This window comes from Oryctolagus cuniculus, chromosome 5 (genome assembly GCF_964237555.1).
Source record: "Oryctolagus cuniculus chromosome 5, mOryCun1.1, whole genome shotgun sequence".
NCBI lineage: Eukaryota > Metazoa > Chordata > Mammalia > Lagomorpha > Leporidae > Oryctolagus > Oryctolagus cuniculus.
Window position 1 is genome coordinate 55204594 of NC_091436.1, and position 17770 is coordinate 55222363.

Sequence of the window (17770 nt, forward strand, 5' to 3'; positions counted from 1 at the left end):
TGTTTGATATTTCTCTGGAGTTTTCTTGCTTGTAGCAAATACTTCTGCAACACAAGTCAACTCACCCAGTTATTTAGAAGGATATTTCGTAACAAGGTTTTTCACAAATGCATACCAGAATATTCATTTTTAAGTTGATGTTAAATGATTATTGACAATTTTATATCCAAGATGAAAATGACTTTACCTCAACAACTTTCTAGATAGAAAAATTCAACGTTTACCATGATGTTGCAGTTTGGGGACTTGATCTTCCATTTGTCCATGAATTAGGACAGAAGCTATTTTTAAAAAATATTCTTTGAAATTGACATGTGATACACATAAAAGTGTAAAATTCACATGAGTTTAATTTGATGAATGTACACAGAGTGACTGTACTCACAGCCAGAATCCCATAATAAAATAGAATATCACTAACACACACATTACTATCTGACTTTTACGCTTTTTTAGTAGTGGAACCATATTTTTGTGAGACTTAGTCATGTTGTTATTTGTGGTTGTGAGTTATTTGTAAATTTGTATAGTGTAAGAGAAGTTACTTCCTTGTCAACACTTGATATTTGTCTGTCTGCTTTCTTTTAGCTATCTTGGTGTGTGCCAATTACTTCATGAGGATAATCTTGTCCTAACCCTTGGCAGGCCCTCAGGAAGCCTCTTGCTGGGATGGGGAGGTCTTCTAGTCAGTCTTCCCTCATTTCATGAGAACATTTTTGCTGAGCTTGACTGAGTGTTGAAGCATAAGACTGTATTTAAAAGGAACTCAGAATAGCTGTATTTGTGGTAATTGCTGCTCAATACTTAACAATAAGTGGAAAAATAGGTGTAAATTGCATAAGTCAATGTTTTGAATTCAAGTGCAGAAAATCTGATTCAAACTAGTTTAAGCAAAACGGTAATTAATTGACTCTTGTAGATGAAAAGTCAGGCTTGGCTGGCCCCAGGGGTTAATCTTATCACAGTGCTTTCCACTGGGCTGTTCTCAGGAAAGCTTGCACACTGTCCGGCACAAGGATCCTACATTTAAACTCCCAGTAGTAAAAAGAAAATGAAAAGGACAACAGCAGAATTCTTCCTGCCTTCCTACCACAAGTTCTGGAATTAAAGCTCTTTGGCCCTGATTGCTCTGTGTGTCTTCCTCAGCTTAGATTGCACGTCAGTGTCCTGTAAGAGGAGGCACTGTTAACAGAAGGAACAGTGGTTGGTGGTTGGCAATAGTGGCAAAATATCCACTGGAAGCCAGACCACCTAAAATGATGCAGTGTATTTATTCCTATAGATGCTATAGGATTTACCCTTGGATTAAGCAGTATCACTGGAAAACTGCATGCATGGACTGCATCATTTTAGGCCCTGTGGAACTGCTTCTAATGAGCTGTGCTAAGTAGGGTACTGCTGTTCTTTGTTCTGTTACCACCTGCACTGAAGGGTGGTATCAGGAACTGCCTTGTGGAATTCCTCATATTATTGGAAGAAGACACTGTTTACTCTATTTCAGTGTCACCATTATAGGATTCCATGGAAGAAATGTCTCCAGTTCTCTGTGACACTTACTATTGACACTGTGGTTCTGGAAAATGATATGGTTTCATTCCTTGAATTGCTAGAATGATAGAGTCATCTTTTGGCTTATTTTAAGCAAGTAGATTATGCCTCAGAGCATTGATTTGTGTGTGTGTGTGTGTGTGTGTGTGTGTCTGTGCTGATATCACTAAACCTGTGCAAGGACAGCATTGGGTGCAGGATGGGATGGGTGGATATTGAGGGGCCTTGCCTTTCTTTTTATATTTTCTTCAGTATAATTTCCCAATTCTTTTTGTGTATGTGTGTGTGTGTTTACTACATATCTTTTGTAAACTTTCTTAAGTCTTTTATGAGACAGAATTGAGAAATACACAGAATTTTGTGAAGATTTGATTCCATGTGTTGAAAATATCACCACAACATAAATCAGTCTGCTTAGCTTTGGCAAGAAGTTATTAACGGGATTTATTTTGTTTTCCAGTTTTAGATGAAGGAGTTGTGAAACACTACAGAATCAGAAGACTGGATGAAGGAGGCTTTTTTCTTAGCAAGAGAGTAACCTTTTCAACACTGAATGAGTTTGTAAGCCACTATACCAGGACAAGCGATGGCCTCTGTGTCAGACTGGGAAAACCATGCTTAAAGGTGATATGCCATCAAGCTGTGTCCATTTATTTTTGAAGTTAACCTTTCCCCTTCAGATGTTCAAGTATTTTTCATGTGTTGTAAGTTCAGGAAAAAAAATTGTCATTTGATTACATAAGGCAGGGATAGGCAAAATATCACCCATGAGCCAATACTGTTTGATGCTTGTTTTGTGATTAGGTTTTATTGAAACAGACATACTCATTCATTTACTAATTATTTCTGGATGATTTTATAATGCCAGAGTTTTGTAATTTTTTTCAAACAGCACTACAGATAGTAGAGTAGACCATGAGCTCTGGGAAGGTAGGGGCCCTGCCTGATTTGTTTAGAGAAAGGCATCTATTTGATATTTAATATTATATTTATTTATTAAGTGAGTGAACAGATAAAGAATTGGGAAAAATGAGTTTTCAAAAAGGCAATACAATTATGCAAAATAAATAAAGGGTTTTGGAAAGTTTTGTGAGTCAGGTGGAATTTCAGTTAGACTTTGAATTTGGAGAAATTGGGAGAAATTAGCAAGACCAGAACAGAGAGAAGTATTTTGAGACCTGTGTGAGGATGGTGTTGGGTGCCAGTTAGGACAGGTGGATGTTGAGGTGCCTAACTTATCATGATGTGGAGGGGAAGATCAGCTTGAAGAGTCAGCAGTATAGTGGCCGGTGCTATGGTGCAGCAGGTTAAAGCCCTGGCCTGCTGTGCCGGCATCCCATGTGGTTGCCGGTTCTAGTCCTGGCTGCTCCACTCCGATCCAGCTCTCTGCTATGGCTTGGGAAAGCAGTACAAAATGGCCCAAAACCTTGGGTCCCTGCACCTGTGTGGGAGACCCGGAAGATACTCCTGGCTCCTGGCTTCAGATCAGCTCAGCTCTGGACGTGTGGTCATTTAGGGAGTGAACCAGCGGATGAAAGACCTCTCTCTCTCTCCCTCTCTCTGGCTCTGGCTCTACCTCTCTCTATAACTCTGTCTTTCAAATAAATAAATAAATCTTAAAAAAAAAAAAAACCAGTATAGATTCCCATACAACTGTTTTCCAATTTAAAGTAATTAGAATGCAGTTTACTATATTTTGCTTTTGAAAACATTATTTCTTTTTTTTTTATTTCTTTTTTTTTATTTTTTGACAGGCAGAGTGGACAGTGAGAGAGAGAGAGAGACAGAGAGAAAGGTCTTCCTTTGCCGTTGGTTTACCCTCCAATGGCCGCCGCAGCTGGCGCGCTGCGGCCGGCGCACCGCGCTGATCCGATGGCAGGAGCCAGGAGCCAGGTGCTTTTCCTGGTCTCCCATGGGGTGCAGGGCCCAAGCACCTGGGCCATCCTCCACTGCACTCCCTGGCCACAGCAGAGGGCTGGCCTGGAAGAGGGGCAACCGGGACAGAATCCGGCGCCCCGACCGGGACTAGAACCCGGTGTGCCGGCGCCGCTAGGTGGAGGATTAGCCTAGTGAGCTGCGGCGCCAGCCTGAAAACATTATTTCCTTTAAAGAGTACCCAGGCTATTATTTTCAACAAAATAATGTTAAAACTACCTTTTTCCTTACAAGTATTTTCATTTCCTGTGAAACAGGTACAAGTTCCTACTCCTTTTGATTTGTCGTATAAAACTGTGGACCAATGGGAGATAGACCGCAACTCAATACAGCTTCTGAAGCGACTGGGATCTGGTCAGTTTGGTGAAGTGTGGGAAGGCCTATGGAACAACACCACTCCAGTAGCAGTGAAAACATTAAAACCAGGTGCGATGTATGAAAGTTTAAATGGCATATGTTGATCTTTATGAGCTCAGTCTGCAACTGTTAATACCCAAGTGGTCAGGGAATGGCTGATGCAGGTGGCAAGTAGGTGTTATCATGGTTCTCAGTAGTACAGGTGACCATAACTTGTGAACATGCTTAAAAATGTGAAGAGCATATGCCCCAGACCAACTCTGCCTTTAATTGTCTCCAACACAATTCTGGCAGAAGATTTCTTCTCCAGAGTAAAAATTTAATCTTCCAATGCCTTTCTCCCCGGTTGTGCCTCATCTTGGTTTAAAAACATTTTCGTAATAGTTTTTTAAAAATTGTATGGAACCTTGGTGCTATTCAGGGAACAACTGTTTTCATAAATACAATTGTGTATGGTTAAGAGGTAAAATGAAAACTGTGGTTAAGTATGAAATTAAAAATTGTATTTTTTCCTTTCAATTTACTTGTATTACATTTTCAAATAGGTAGGAAGTTGTTAGGAAAAGTGCTTTTCAATTTGTTTGTATTTAACCAAATAATCAATAGAACAATTAGATATTCATTCTGGGTCAGAGGGGTTATGAAATCAGTTACTGAAGCACTAAAGATTGGACAGATTATGTTGGGATCATCTAGTATACCATTTAAGAACATAAAGTTTGGTGTAAGATAAACCTAAATTCAGTCTTGACTCTGTTCTCCTTATTTTTGGTCAGCTTATTAACTTTTCTGAATGTCCTCATCTGGAAGTGGAAATTATAATAGTTCCTACTTTATAGGATTTTAGGAGGACAAATTGCATCAGTGTACATAAAGTGAGTTTTTTTTTATTTTTTATTTTTTATCTTTTTTTTTGACAGGCAGAGTGGACAGTGAGAGAGAGAGAGAGACAGAGAGAAAGGTCTTCCTTTGCCGTTGGTTCACCCTCCAATGGCCGCTGCGGCCAGCGCGCTGTGGCCGGCGCACCGCGCTGATCCGATGGCAGGAGCCAGGAGCCAGGTGCTTTTCCTGGTCTCCCATGGGGTGCAGGGCCCAAGCACCTGGGCCATCCTCCACTGCACTCCCTGGCCACAGCAGAGAGCTGGCCTGGAAGAGGGGCAATCGGGACAGAATCCGGCGCCCCGACCGGGACTAGAACCCGGTGTGCCGGCGCCGCTAGGCGGAGGATTAGCCTAGTGAGCTGCGGCGCCGGCCCATAAAGTGAGTTTTTAATAAATACTGGCTTCCATTGGGCTGCTGACAGATGGCCCACTGAAGTGCAAATTCGCTAGCTCAAAAGTTGGGTCCTGGCATTTACATCTGCCAGATGAAACAATGGAGATGGACTTTTAAGTGGCTGGATGCCATATGAGTATTCCAGGTGAGGACAATCTTCTAGCACCTGGGTTTTCCCAATCACCATGTGTATATGCTTTTAAATCTTAATCTCATCAACAATCGAGACTAGACTTGATTGTCCAATCTAATCATTCTTTTTCAAAAAGAGACAGTCATCTTTTTTCCTAGCCTTGCACTCTAATGAATGCCTTCTGGAGGTCAACAGAGAACAACAACAAAAAATCAGATTTCTTATATATAAAAAAGCCATAGTAGTTTTCTTACAGGAATAATTATTATTGATTTACAGTGTAATAGCAGCAAACTGCTTTGGTGATTGGTTAAATGTCTTCACTTCACTGGGGCCATTAATCAATCTTAGCAGCTATTTATTGCTTAGCAGACTACCGTGCAATAAAGATGAACCTGAAATCAACTCCCACAGTAGTTTTGACAGGCAAAAATTAATATTTAATATTGCATTACTAGCTGAGTTGAGATCGGTCCCCTTTGCTCTGCAGCTGGTCAGCTGTAACCAGTGTAGCCATGAGAGAGTGCTCTGAGCAGCTCTCATCTGCAGAGGTTCCTGACATGCAGAGATTTCAGCTTCTGTGGGTAGTCTGATTTAGAAATGATTTGAGTATCTTGCATTTTATGAAGGGGATGGACACCCAAAGCATTAATGTAGAGATACATAGTATATATGAATTGTCTGACTGATGATCATAATCAGTACTGAACCAGATCCCTTTAGGTGGGTGGGTGGGAGTGTATGTGGAAATCACACTATATCAATATCTGACCAGAGGCTAAACTTTGTGTAATAACCAAGAACAAAATCTGTTATGTTTAGGTGCCTCTTCTAAGCTCCATGTTGCTACTAGGATTCAAAATTTTAGTCCTCTTTGATTATGTGGAGTAAATCAGTGGAAGAGATGGAGTTGAAATAGTTCAGATAAATGAGATGCAAGAAAGAATGGCCTATTTGCCTTCTTTAAATCCTTACCCCTTCCCCTTCTTGGCCTCTGGAAAAAAAAAAAAACATATAATTGGTCTATTTGTTTTTACTGAGTATGTATATTAATAACAATATAAATGATGGTCAGGAGACACTGAATGCATATGTGTGAAGTATATCCTGATAGTGAAGTTATGAGGTAAGTAGGGTTATTAGTCACATTTTACACATGAAGAAACTAAAATTCAGAGAGATTAGAAACTTACTCATGGTCACACAGGGAACTGGTGGCAAAGCTGAGATTTGTCCAGAATCCAGAGTTTGACCAGTCCTGGATTCTGAACTACACTGCCTGAATGTTTTGTGTACAATGATATGAAGGTCACATATACCTCTTTTTAACTTCACATTAATAAACAAGTCATACTGACTTTAGAATATCAAAGCTTATCCATGCCAGGTTCAAATATCGGTTGTGAGGTGTTCAACATGGAGAGGATGATGGATGAGACCATCTCTGAGCATCGATGGGAATGATATTTGCATTATCTGTAGTGAATACTAAGATGTGAAGCGACAATTTCAAATATTGTCTCTGAAATATCACATCCTAAAGGAAATAAGAGATTTTCAAATTACTGATGAAATGTAAACTGCATGTATTCTTCCATCCCTTAAACTCCATTTGATATTTACCAGTTGACACTCTGCATACTGATTCAGAGTTGAGCTACTTAAATACAATTTAACTGTAGATGAGTCCTCCAAGCAGGCCCCAATACTGTCTCACTTATCATTTGACTAAGCTATTAATGCTGTGATGGAAGAAACAGATTATTCAGGAGAAAATATTGAATATCACTTTCAAGTTGAACATATAAAACTGGTAGAAAAATAACTTTTGGGAACTGCTTTTGAATGTTTTCTACTTGGCTTGCATTCTATATTCCTATAGAATTAAGGAGATAAATATGATAGAATGTCATTGTTTTAGGGTTGTTTTCCAGCTGTTCCCGCCGTGGGCACCAAGGACAGGACAACGATCAGTCTTCCTGGAATCCTAGAACAAAAACTCTGGCTGCAGTAATTAAACGTTTGGTGTCTTCCCTTATTCATGTTAACAGAATGTCTTCCCTTTGTGTTCTTTAGGTCCTTGCCTTGTTTAATCAATTAGGATGTCAGTCTCTCCTTTTTTCATCATTTTTCATATAGGCCTGAATCAACCTTTCTTCACCTACAGGTCATAACACATAAACCGTACACCCCTGATATACCAGCACATCTAGTGATTAGGTTGCCCTGGTTGAACTGATTCCCTTCTTTGATAACTCTGAAGATTTGTGCTTTTACTTTACTGAGAGGCAGGAAGCAATCTTGGTGATTCCCACCAGGCCGCTGTGAGGGTAGGAATGCCTCAATAACGTGAAGTGATTTCCCCTTCTTCTTGTTTCAGGTTCAATGGATCCAAATGACTTCCTGAGGGAGGCACAGATAATGAAGAGCCTAAGACATCCAAAGCTTATTCAGCTTTATGCTGTTTGCACTTTAGAAGATCCAATTTATATTATTACAGAGTTGATGAGACATGGAAGTCTGCAAGAATATCTCCAAAGTAAGCTAAATACTTAATAAAAGGGAAAAAAGGAAGAATTTAGTTTGACTAGTCCTATAAATGTCAATTTAGCAAATCTTCTATAACCCAAAGGACATTTACTGTGTGTGCTGTGAGAATGAATGTCTTAACACTGAGTGGCTCAACTACTATTTAACAGGATATGTACTGTGTCATCAAAGGCAGGAAAAATATTTATGTAGTGGAAGAGCAAATTGTTCACAGTAGAATCAGAGTACTTAAATATAATGTAGGGAATTGAAGATTTGATGTTTTGTGCTTTCTTTCCTATACTAACTAAACATTATCAGTCATGGCTAATATTTTCTGTTTCACAGAATTTGGGGACATGGAATACTTTTGGGGAAACAGAGCTAGAAGTATCTTAGGCTTTTGTTTTTCTTTTTTCTTGGCTAGTGTTTGACAGTATTGTATTTATTTGTGTTTAAAATACTTCCACTGCCAGGCAACATTAGAATTTTCAGACTAAAAAGCAGATATAGATTATTGCATTATTCTTATATCAGCTTCCTGTAGTCAGAGAAGTCTTAAGGGCATGGTGAAATTTTGATGTTTATTACAAATGAATAATTTAATAAATAATATAATAAGTATTAAAATGAGATGTTCAAAGAAGTTGAGATCAAGTACTGAGAGAATAATTCATGCTTGAGAAAGAGACTTTTGCTATAATTTCTTGAAGTGTCAGAGTGAGATTGAAAAAATGTATAGAGGTAAAAGGAGATAAGAATAATGGAACAAAGATTTCAGAAAGATAAGAGTATTCTCTGATTTTGGGGTGACTAGTGAAGCTGATAATAAGTTGCAAAGCAAGATAAGAACAAAGAACACAGTAAGGCCTGTTAAATGCTGTTAAAAACAAAAATATTCTTACTCTCTTGCATAAAGACTTCTGATTTAATAGCAGTTGAATATGTTACCCACCAAAAAAAGGCAAATGTCAACCACTGATCCCTTTTGCCTATTCCTAGGACAAAATACAGGCGTGATCGTAGGCCATCTTGTTGTGGGGTGTGGGTCTCCTGACAGGGCTTATTACAGGCTTCCTCCATGCATGAAGGAATTCAAACGTGGAGGCATAAAGTTATACAGGGGATTTGGATTTATGTAGAGCAAACAAAAGTACAAACTCAATAACTAAGGCCAGTGAGAGAGAGAGAGAGAGAGAGAGAGAGAGAAATGAACAAAGTGTAAACAGTTCCCAAAGCAAAACCCCTTACCTTGTAAAAACCTCCAACATTGAAAAAGCCCTCAGCAAAGCAACCCTCACCCTCAACAAGCTTAGGTCGATACCACCCAGAGGTATAATGGGTGATATCTGGAGTGGAGCCTATTTGAATATTGAGAAGGAGGTAGAATTTGGAGTGTGGCTTGAGTACCATCTATTTCCATGCCTGTTTTTGGAAATACTGGAAATGTCATGGCGTTAGCTATATGATGGGAGTAGAAGTGACCGCATGATAATTTCATTGTGATGACATTATGATGACCTGCAGGTAAGTATTGGGGAAGGGGGGACGTCTTGCAGCCATATTGGATAGCTCCTTTGCTCATCTTGTTCAGTCTCTTTTTAAAAACTTGTTTATGACTGATGATTCCTTAAATTTTGTTTCCCCTTTACCTCAAAATAATATATCCAACTGCCCTTTTAATGTCTGCATTTGAACATTGTATCAGTCTCAGATAATGAAGGTATACTATAGCAAATGTTCCCCAAATCTCAGGGACTTATCACATGTATTTTATTCTTCCTCATGTTATGTGTGCAAAATGCATTGGATGGTGGCTCGATTCTTTTGATCATCCTGGCTGGGAAGGGGGATGACACTAATCCAATTCTGGCTCTTAAAGCTTCTGACTAGATATGACAGAGGTAACTCGTGTGCCTTCTTCACTTGGCCAAATCAAGTAAAAGGGTGTAAGGAAGTACAGTTCTGTAAAAAAATGTTTGTGAACAGCCCTAAATTCTGATCATGTCCATTCGATATCTCAGAATGACTTATCCAAAACTGATCTCCTTGTCTTCTCCCCAGCACTGCTACTCTTGCAGTCTCTCCTTCTTTGACAATGTCAACTTTCAGGCCTAATATTTTGTAGTCATTTCTGCTTCTCATATCCCATATCTCACCAATCAGCAAATCTAATGACTTGCCTTCAAAATATATCCAGGATTTTTGCCTCTTCCCAATGTTCTTACATCCAAGCCAATATCATCTGTGTCTTGGATTCAGCAATAAGCTCCTCATTGGCGCACCTCTTTTGGTTATTGTCCTCTTTAGCATCCTTTTAACATGATGGCTTGGGAGATCCAGTTAAAATGCAAAGCAGAGCTTGTCCTTCCTTAGATGAAAACCTTCTGTGCTTGTCACTGGTTATCTCTTCTTAACTCAGTCCTCCAGGATCATTTACCTGTCCATTAGCTCTCTGACCTCAGCTCCCATACAACTTGCCCCTAGGTCACTTGGTCAGCTGCACAGGACTCTTTGCTATTCTTCTTATCCTCTAGGAATGCTTTCGTCTTAAAGTTTTTGCACTTCTATTTCCTCTGCTGCGATTATTCTAGTTTCTTATCCAGATGCTCACTTCTCATTACCTTAAAGTCTTTGATGTTTCCATCTTGGTGAATCCTTCACTGGTCACCTCACTATATTAATTCTAAAATTTAAGTCTTCTACTGAATCGTTGTATTCCTCTTATCTGCTTTTTGTTTACTCTCCTTAGCTGTTAATCAACATATTACATTCCTTATCTATTTAGCTTATTTCTCGTATCTCCTAAATATAACTCCATGAGGGCAGAGATTCCTCTTCATTTTAGTGCTAGAATAGTGTGTGACCCTAAAGATGTGTACTAATTATGTGTTGACTGATTGAATAAATAAACTGGGATCATCTTGACCTTAATATGATTGAATCTTGGGGTCAAACTTGTTTTTAGACTCTTGACATCAGCTTGAAAAGACCCAGTTAGTACACAACAACTTCCTGGGGCATTGAGGATTCCTGTGGCTTGTTGATAAGGTTTCATAGGACTGAGTACAAATTTTATCATCTTCTGGGTTAGGCCATCAGGGTCAAGTTTATCAAGGCCTTCATTTGTAAGGATATTTAACAGCCCAGATGATGTAACAGGGAAATGCTTCCTGTCAGAAATCCCTTCCCAGTCAGAGGATGTGAATTCAATAAAGTGGCCTTAAAAGGAATCTGCCACTCTTACACAGCCAATCGTGATAAATGTTATTAAATTGAAAGACTTGAGTAATAGGAAGTAATTAAAAATATTTTCTTGCTGCAAATATAAATTGTGACAGGTTTGTGAATCTCTATACCAGTTTTGATACATAGAGGTTTTATTTGAAGTATGTGCTGAGGTTTCTTAGGACACTATTCTGTTCCTAATAAGATACATGTATTACTTGATTTTCTTCAGTATTATGTCTACTCATGAAAACCTTTTTACATCCAAGATGTAAGATTAGGTGCTGTATTTGATATTTGAAATAACTACTTAATTTACTACATATCAATCTTCATAAGTTTGACTGGATTCTATTTTTTGTTATAATTTTCTCCAAAATCAGAGAAGCCAGTCAAAAAACCTTAGCATTGAGGATAATTGATGACAGATATTTATTATTGAAATTAACAGAAGATAAATATGTGCATTTTCTTTCAGTTTAGTTGGGCTTCACTCTCATCCCTGTAAATGCTTATTGAACATCTAACAAATGTCAAGCATTTAGGTACCTTAAGGTGTAGCAAACATTTTCTACTTTTTTTTTTTAAGATTTATTTATTGATTTGAAAGTCAGAGTTACATAGACAGAGGAGAGGCAGAGGGAGAGAAAGAGGTCTTCCATTCGCTGGTTCACTCTTCAGTTGGCTGCAATGGCCAGAGCTGCGCTGATCTGAAGCCAGGTGCCAGGAGCTTCCTCTAGGTCTTTCCACATGGGTGCAGGGGCCCAAGGACCTGGGCCATCTTCTACTGCTTTCCCAGGGCATAGAAGAGAGCTGGAACGGAAGTAGAGCAGCCGGGAATTGAACCAGCACCCATGTGGGATGCCGTCACTACAGGTGGCTGCTTTACCCGCTAAGCCACATCACCAGCCCCAATGTTTTCTACTTTTATAAGTCAAGCATTAGCATGTTGTTTATCATTCTCATGGATAGTTTGCTTAGGTTGACTGAAGTATATGGGAATACTTTTACTGGAATAACTTTTAACTGAATATAACTACGTAATGATTTGCTGTTTGCATCAATAGAAGTTTCCCCAATATTCTTTAACTTTTGAATGTTCAGGAGTCATGTATATGGTATATTTTAAAGAGGCAGCATGGAATACTTTGTGAGAGTATGAGATTTCAGCCTCAAGTGTGTCTGGATTTGAGTATTCACACTATAGGTTATTATTGTTCCTAGGAACCTCCTTAGAAATGGAGAGAATAATAAATATTCCTTTAAATATTTGTTCTGGGTATCCAATTAGTTGATTTAATATAAATTAATCATATGGGATAGTAATGGCAGAGGAACATATATGTTTAATTTTGCTCATTAAAAAATACTGTTATTGGACTTACTATGTGAAAGACATTTCTCTAATTCCTTGACCAATGTTACTTAGTTCAGTGTATGAGGTACTACCTATTTTGTAGTAAAAGAAATTGAGGCATGGAGAAGTTAGACATCTTTTTTGAGGAAGTTTGGCTTCATAGTTCATGCTTTTACACTGTACACAGAACACTGATACTATTTTCTTAACATCAACATGTATTAGTTTCTTATTGCCACACAAAACATTACCCCAAAATTTAGTGGCTTGAAGCAGCAAGCATTTATTATCTCAGTTTTTGTATTCTGAAGTCAGGAATCCAAGTGCATCTTTCTAGGCAATTCTAACTGAAGATCTCTCTTAAGGTTGCGGTCAATATGTGGGCAGGTTCCCCAGTCAGCTGAAGGCTCCTCTGGAGATGCTTCCACTTCCAGACTCAGTCATATCACTGTTGGCAGGAATAGGTTCTTCATTGGGGCTATTGGATTGAGAACAGTTTCTTGTTAGTTTTTGCTGGAGAATGTCTTAACTGTCTTGCTACATGGATTTCTCCCTAATGTAGATTACATCATGGCAGCTTGCTTCATTAGAGTGAGCGAGTGAGAGAGCCACATTGTAGAAAATGTCAGTGAGATGAACTCATCATCTTCTGTAACTTAATCTTGGAAATGATACCTTATTAGTTTTGTCATATTCCATTTGTTAAATCTAAGTCACCAAGCTTTCACAAGAGCATGAATACCAGAGGTAGGGGTCATTAAGATCCATTTTAGAAGTTTTCTACCAATAGTTTTTTTGTTTTGTTTTATTTATTTATTTATTTTTTATAGAATGGGGGGAGAGAGAAAGAGAAGAAAGAAAGAAAGAAAGAAAGAAAGAAAGAAAGAGAAAGAAAGAAAAAGAGAGAAAGAAAGAAAGAAAAGAAAAGAAAACAAAACAAAACAAAAGAAAGAAGGAAGAAAGAATCTCCCATCCTCTGGTTCACTTCCAAATGGCTGCAATAGCTAGGTCTGAGCGAGGCCAAAGCCAGGAGCCTAAAACTCCATCTGAGTCTCTCATGTGGGCCATCTTTTGCTGCTTTCTCAGCAAGGAGGTGGATCAGAAACAAGGCAGCTGGGACTTGAGCTGGTGCTTAGAGACAGGATGCCACATTGCAGGTAATAACTCACTGTGCCATAAAGTCAGTTCCATTGTCTTAATTTTTACGTATTTCTTTTTGAGTGAATTTGCTATCAAAAGACATAGCTATTTTGGTCACTATAGAGGATGCTTTGCCATTATGTTTTATCTTCATGCTTGTATCTTGTTCTAGACTGAATAATTGTTAGCTGCTATAGCACACAGTCTAAAACTCTCAATGACTTACATAACAGTAGTCATTTTTCAGCCCTTTTGGCTCTCTGAGCATCACCATGGCAGTCAGCAAAAACAAGTACCTTGTGACAGGTGGGAAAAAGGGGGCCAAGAAGAAAGTTGTTGGTCTATTTTCTAAGAAAAATCGGTATGATGTAAAAGCACCTGCTGAGTTCAATATAAGGAATATTGGAAAAACACTAGTCATGTGTACTCAACGGAACAAAAATTGTATCTGATGGTCTCAAGGGTCATGTTTTTGAAGTGAGTCTTGCTGACCTGCAGAATGATAAAGTTGCATTTAGAAAATTCAAGCTGATTACTGAGGATCTTCAGGGCATAAACTGACTAGCTTCCATAGCATGGATCTTACCTGTGACAAAATGTGTTCCATGGTCAAAAAATGGCAGACTTCGATTGAAGCTAATGTTGATGTCAATACTACCAGTAGTTTCTTTGTACGTTCTATGTTGATTTTACTAAAAACTAATCAGATATGGAGGGCAATCCGATCTGAAAGACTTCCTATGCTCAGTACCAACTGGTCTGCCAAATCTGGAAGAAGATGCTAGAAATTATGATGTTGGAGGTACAAACAAATGACTTAAAAGAAGTTGTCAATAAATTGATTCCAGACAGCATTGGAAAAGACATAGAAAAGGCTTCCCAATCTATTTATCCTCTCTTTGATATCTTTCTTAGAAAAGTAAACATGCTGAAGAAGTCTGAGTTTGAATTGGAAAAACTCATGGAGCTTCATGATGAAGGTAGTAGAACTGGAAAAGCCACTGGAGATAAGACAGATGCTAAAGTAGAATAAACTGATGGATATAGACCAGCAATCCAAGAGTTTGTTTAAAATTTAGACATTAATAGTGACAAATAAAAAGTCCTATTTGTGGAAAAGTCATTTTTGTGAGATGGATCAAAAGGCTTTTCCAAGAAGGTTGAGACAGGGATTTAGATTATTTCTGTTATTTGACTGAACCATTTCCAAATACATCTGTCTAGCTGCAAGGATGTGGGAGATTTTCGGGGCCAGGCTTTAAGTGATATATATAATTTCAGCACAATGCATTGCCTGAAAACGAGTGATATAGCCCAACTTAACTGCAGGGAATATGGGCAATGCAGTCTTCTGTGTGTACCTAAGAAGAATACGAAGGACAAAAAGATTGGTGTGCAATTAGTTTTGCCTCACATCCTACTTAAATATACTGCTTGCCTAAAAAATTAATACTTATGTGCACACATACACAGTACTTCAGTCCTTCCTACTTAAAAAATCCTTGACTCTATTTATTTTATTTTTATTGAAAAAGATGTTATATGTGTAGAAAGCATATTAATATGGTACAGTTTGACATGAAGTGAACAAGTAAGCAAATGTCTGTCCATTGACTAAATCAAGATTCAGAGGCAGGTTTTGTGGCACAGTGGCCGCCACTGAGGACACCTCTATCCTTTATTGGAACACCAGTTTGGATCCTGGCTACTTTGCTTCTTACCAGGCTCCCTGTCAGTGCCCCTGGGAGGCAGCAGATGATGATCCATATACTTGGGTTCCTTCCACCCATATGGGAGATCCAGATGTAGTTGCTCACTTTTGCCTGGCCCCGACTTAGCTGTTGTGAACATTTAGGAAGTAAACAAGTGGATAAAAGTGTTCCCTCCCTTGCAGAAAATTTCAATTTCAATTCTTTAAAAAAGAATTAAAACATGGCTAGCACCCCAGAAACCCTCTGAGTACTATCAATCACAACTCCTCAGCATTGTGATTTTTATGGTAACTGCTTTCTCTTTATATTTACCTCTATCAGATCCTTGTTGTCTTCCCTTCTTTACTTAGGGTTTGGGAATTTACCGTCTCCTCTGTTTGCTCCACACTTCATCTCCCATTGACTATTTACTGGTATCTCCAGTGAAACTGCTCATCCTGCCACCATGATCAACAGTGACTTGCTAGTTATTATATTTAATAAGTACCCTGTAGTCCACATCTTACTGAACTTATTTGTGGAATCTGATTATGATGGTGATTTCCTATTTCTTAAAACCGTTGGCTTATTTATAACACTCTGCTGGATCCTCTCTTTCTATGATTGATTTGTCTCAGATTTGCTATAGATTTATCTTCCTCTGCCCACCTTACATGTTGAGGTTTGTTATGATTCTGTTACTTCCTAGCATTCTCATTTGTTGTTAATGTTTCAACTCCCATTCATAAACTCTGACTGCTAAATCTATATTTCTAGTGTCATTATCTCCCCTTGAGCTCTAGACCCATATGTTATCTTCTTTCAGGCAGCTCCACATGGCAAATCCATATGTATCTCTAGCTTAACAAGTAGGAGGAGTGATGATAATAACATATAGGAGCTATTGAGTTCTTCCTAGGTACTAGACACTATTTTAAAAGCTTTACATATATTAATTCATTTAATTCACTAATAACATAAAGTACTTAACTATTTTCACTGTATAGATGAGAAAACTGAGGCACATTACACAGCAATTTGCCTAAGATCACAAAGAAATATGATATACAACCTTGATCTAATGTCTGGCAATCTAGCTTCAAAGAAGGCTTCTTAATTAATGTACCTCTCAAGTCAAAACTCGTGTCTTAGAGTATTGACCATAAGTCCAATGGGCTTTGCATAATAATATATGGCTTTTTCAGACTGAGGTAATAATTATTTAGATTTATATGAGAGTTTTCAGTACTCCATCTTAAGACATGGGCTAACAGTATGGATGCTAAGTACTATCCAGAGATAACTTATATTCCAACAAAATAGTTCCTGACACTGTATACTAATGGTAAAACTGATCCCACCACATAATTTTCCTATACTGAGTTATGTAGATTAGCAGTAGAAAAAACTGTCTAGTAAAGGTATGTGTATACCTGGAAGGATGAGTGGTCTGTTCTAAGCATAATAGACTAAGAAAACAAAAGAAGAATGTATCAAGTTTGAGGGTATAAATTTAATGTGTACATTTTAATAGATTTTTTGTCAGTAAGCTAGTTTTAAAGAACAATATACTGAAAGAATAAGAATTTTAATTGGTTCAGCCTTGCAAATTAGGATTATTTTATAGACTGAGTGTCTAAAACAAACTGTTCCATTATTGCAAGAAATCCAGAATTAGCCAAGCAACAATTTCCATGAAGAGGTAAGTTATTGAAATATGGGAATATGCAGACTCTTTCAGATAATTGTAGCTGTGTTTGGCTCATGCTCACTTCTTTCTCTGTGTATGTTTATTCAGGGAAGTGAATAAGTCGTATTCATTACATTTTTTTTTCTCAGCAGATCATTGCCATGGCACTTAGTTTCACTATAAACGTATTCATATCGGAATTCTTAGAGTTCATTTGAATAGTTCATATGTTTTCCAAATCAAATCTCTTATTTTCTCTTATTGCTTAGATGATGCTGGGTCAAAAATTCATCTGCATCAACAGGTAGACATGGCAGCACAGGTTGCTTCTGGAATGGCCTACCTGGAATCCCAGAACTATATCCATCGAGACCTGGCTGCCAGAAATGTCCTTGTTGGTGAACATAATATCTACAAAGTAGCAGATTTTGGACTTGCAAGAGTTTTTAAGGTAGATTTAATTTTGTTTTACTTAGTTTTGTAATAGAAACCTAACAAAGTAGTATACCAATGGATTTACTGTTGCTTTTTTAAAACAATGTTTCTTTAAGTTTTGGGTTGTATAGACTAGTTTGGTAGCCCAGGATCTTACAAACAGCTATCCTTATTTCTTCCCCATTCAATATGAGGCTGGCTATGGTTTGTCATTTATTGCATTGATTGTGTTGAGTAATGTTCCTTCTATACCCAATTTGCTTAAGGTTTTTATCATGAAAGAATGTTGTATTTTATCAAATGCTTTCTTTGCATTTATAGAGATAATCACATGGTTTTTATTTCTCAGTTTGTTAATGTGATGTATTACATTTATTGATATGCGTATGTTGAACCATCCCTGGATACCAGGGGTAAACCCCACTTGGTAAGGGTGAATGGTCTTTCTGATG

At 38.0% G+C, this 17770-nt stretch overlaps 1 protein-coding gene and 1 pseudogene across 1 annotated transcript in view; both read left to right on the forward strand.

The window, feature by feature from the left end:
- Positions 1-17770, forward strand: part of FRK (fyn related Src family tyrosine kinase) — a 129577-nt gene that overhangs the window by 104346 nt on the left and 7461 nt on the right. Inside the window, exons 3-6 of the mRNA XM_051854387.2 lie at positions 2009-2172; positions 3741-3909; positions 7629-7787; positions 17153-17334. Of these exons, the coding sequence (XP_051710347.1) occupies positions 2009-2172; positions 3741-3909; positions 7629-7787; positions 17153-17334 (674 nt within the window). The remainder of the gene's footprint in view (positions 1-2008; positions 2173-3740; positions 3910-7628; positions 7788-17152; positions 17335-17770) is intronic.
- On the forward strand, positions 13650-14687 carry LOC138849605 (small ribosomal subunit protein eS1-like; annotated as a pseudogene).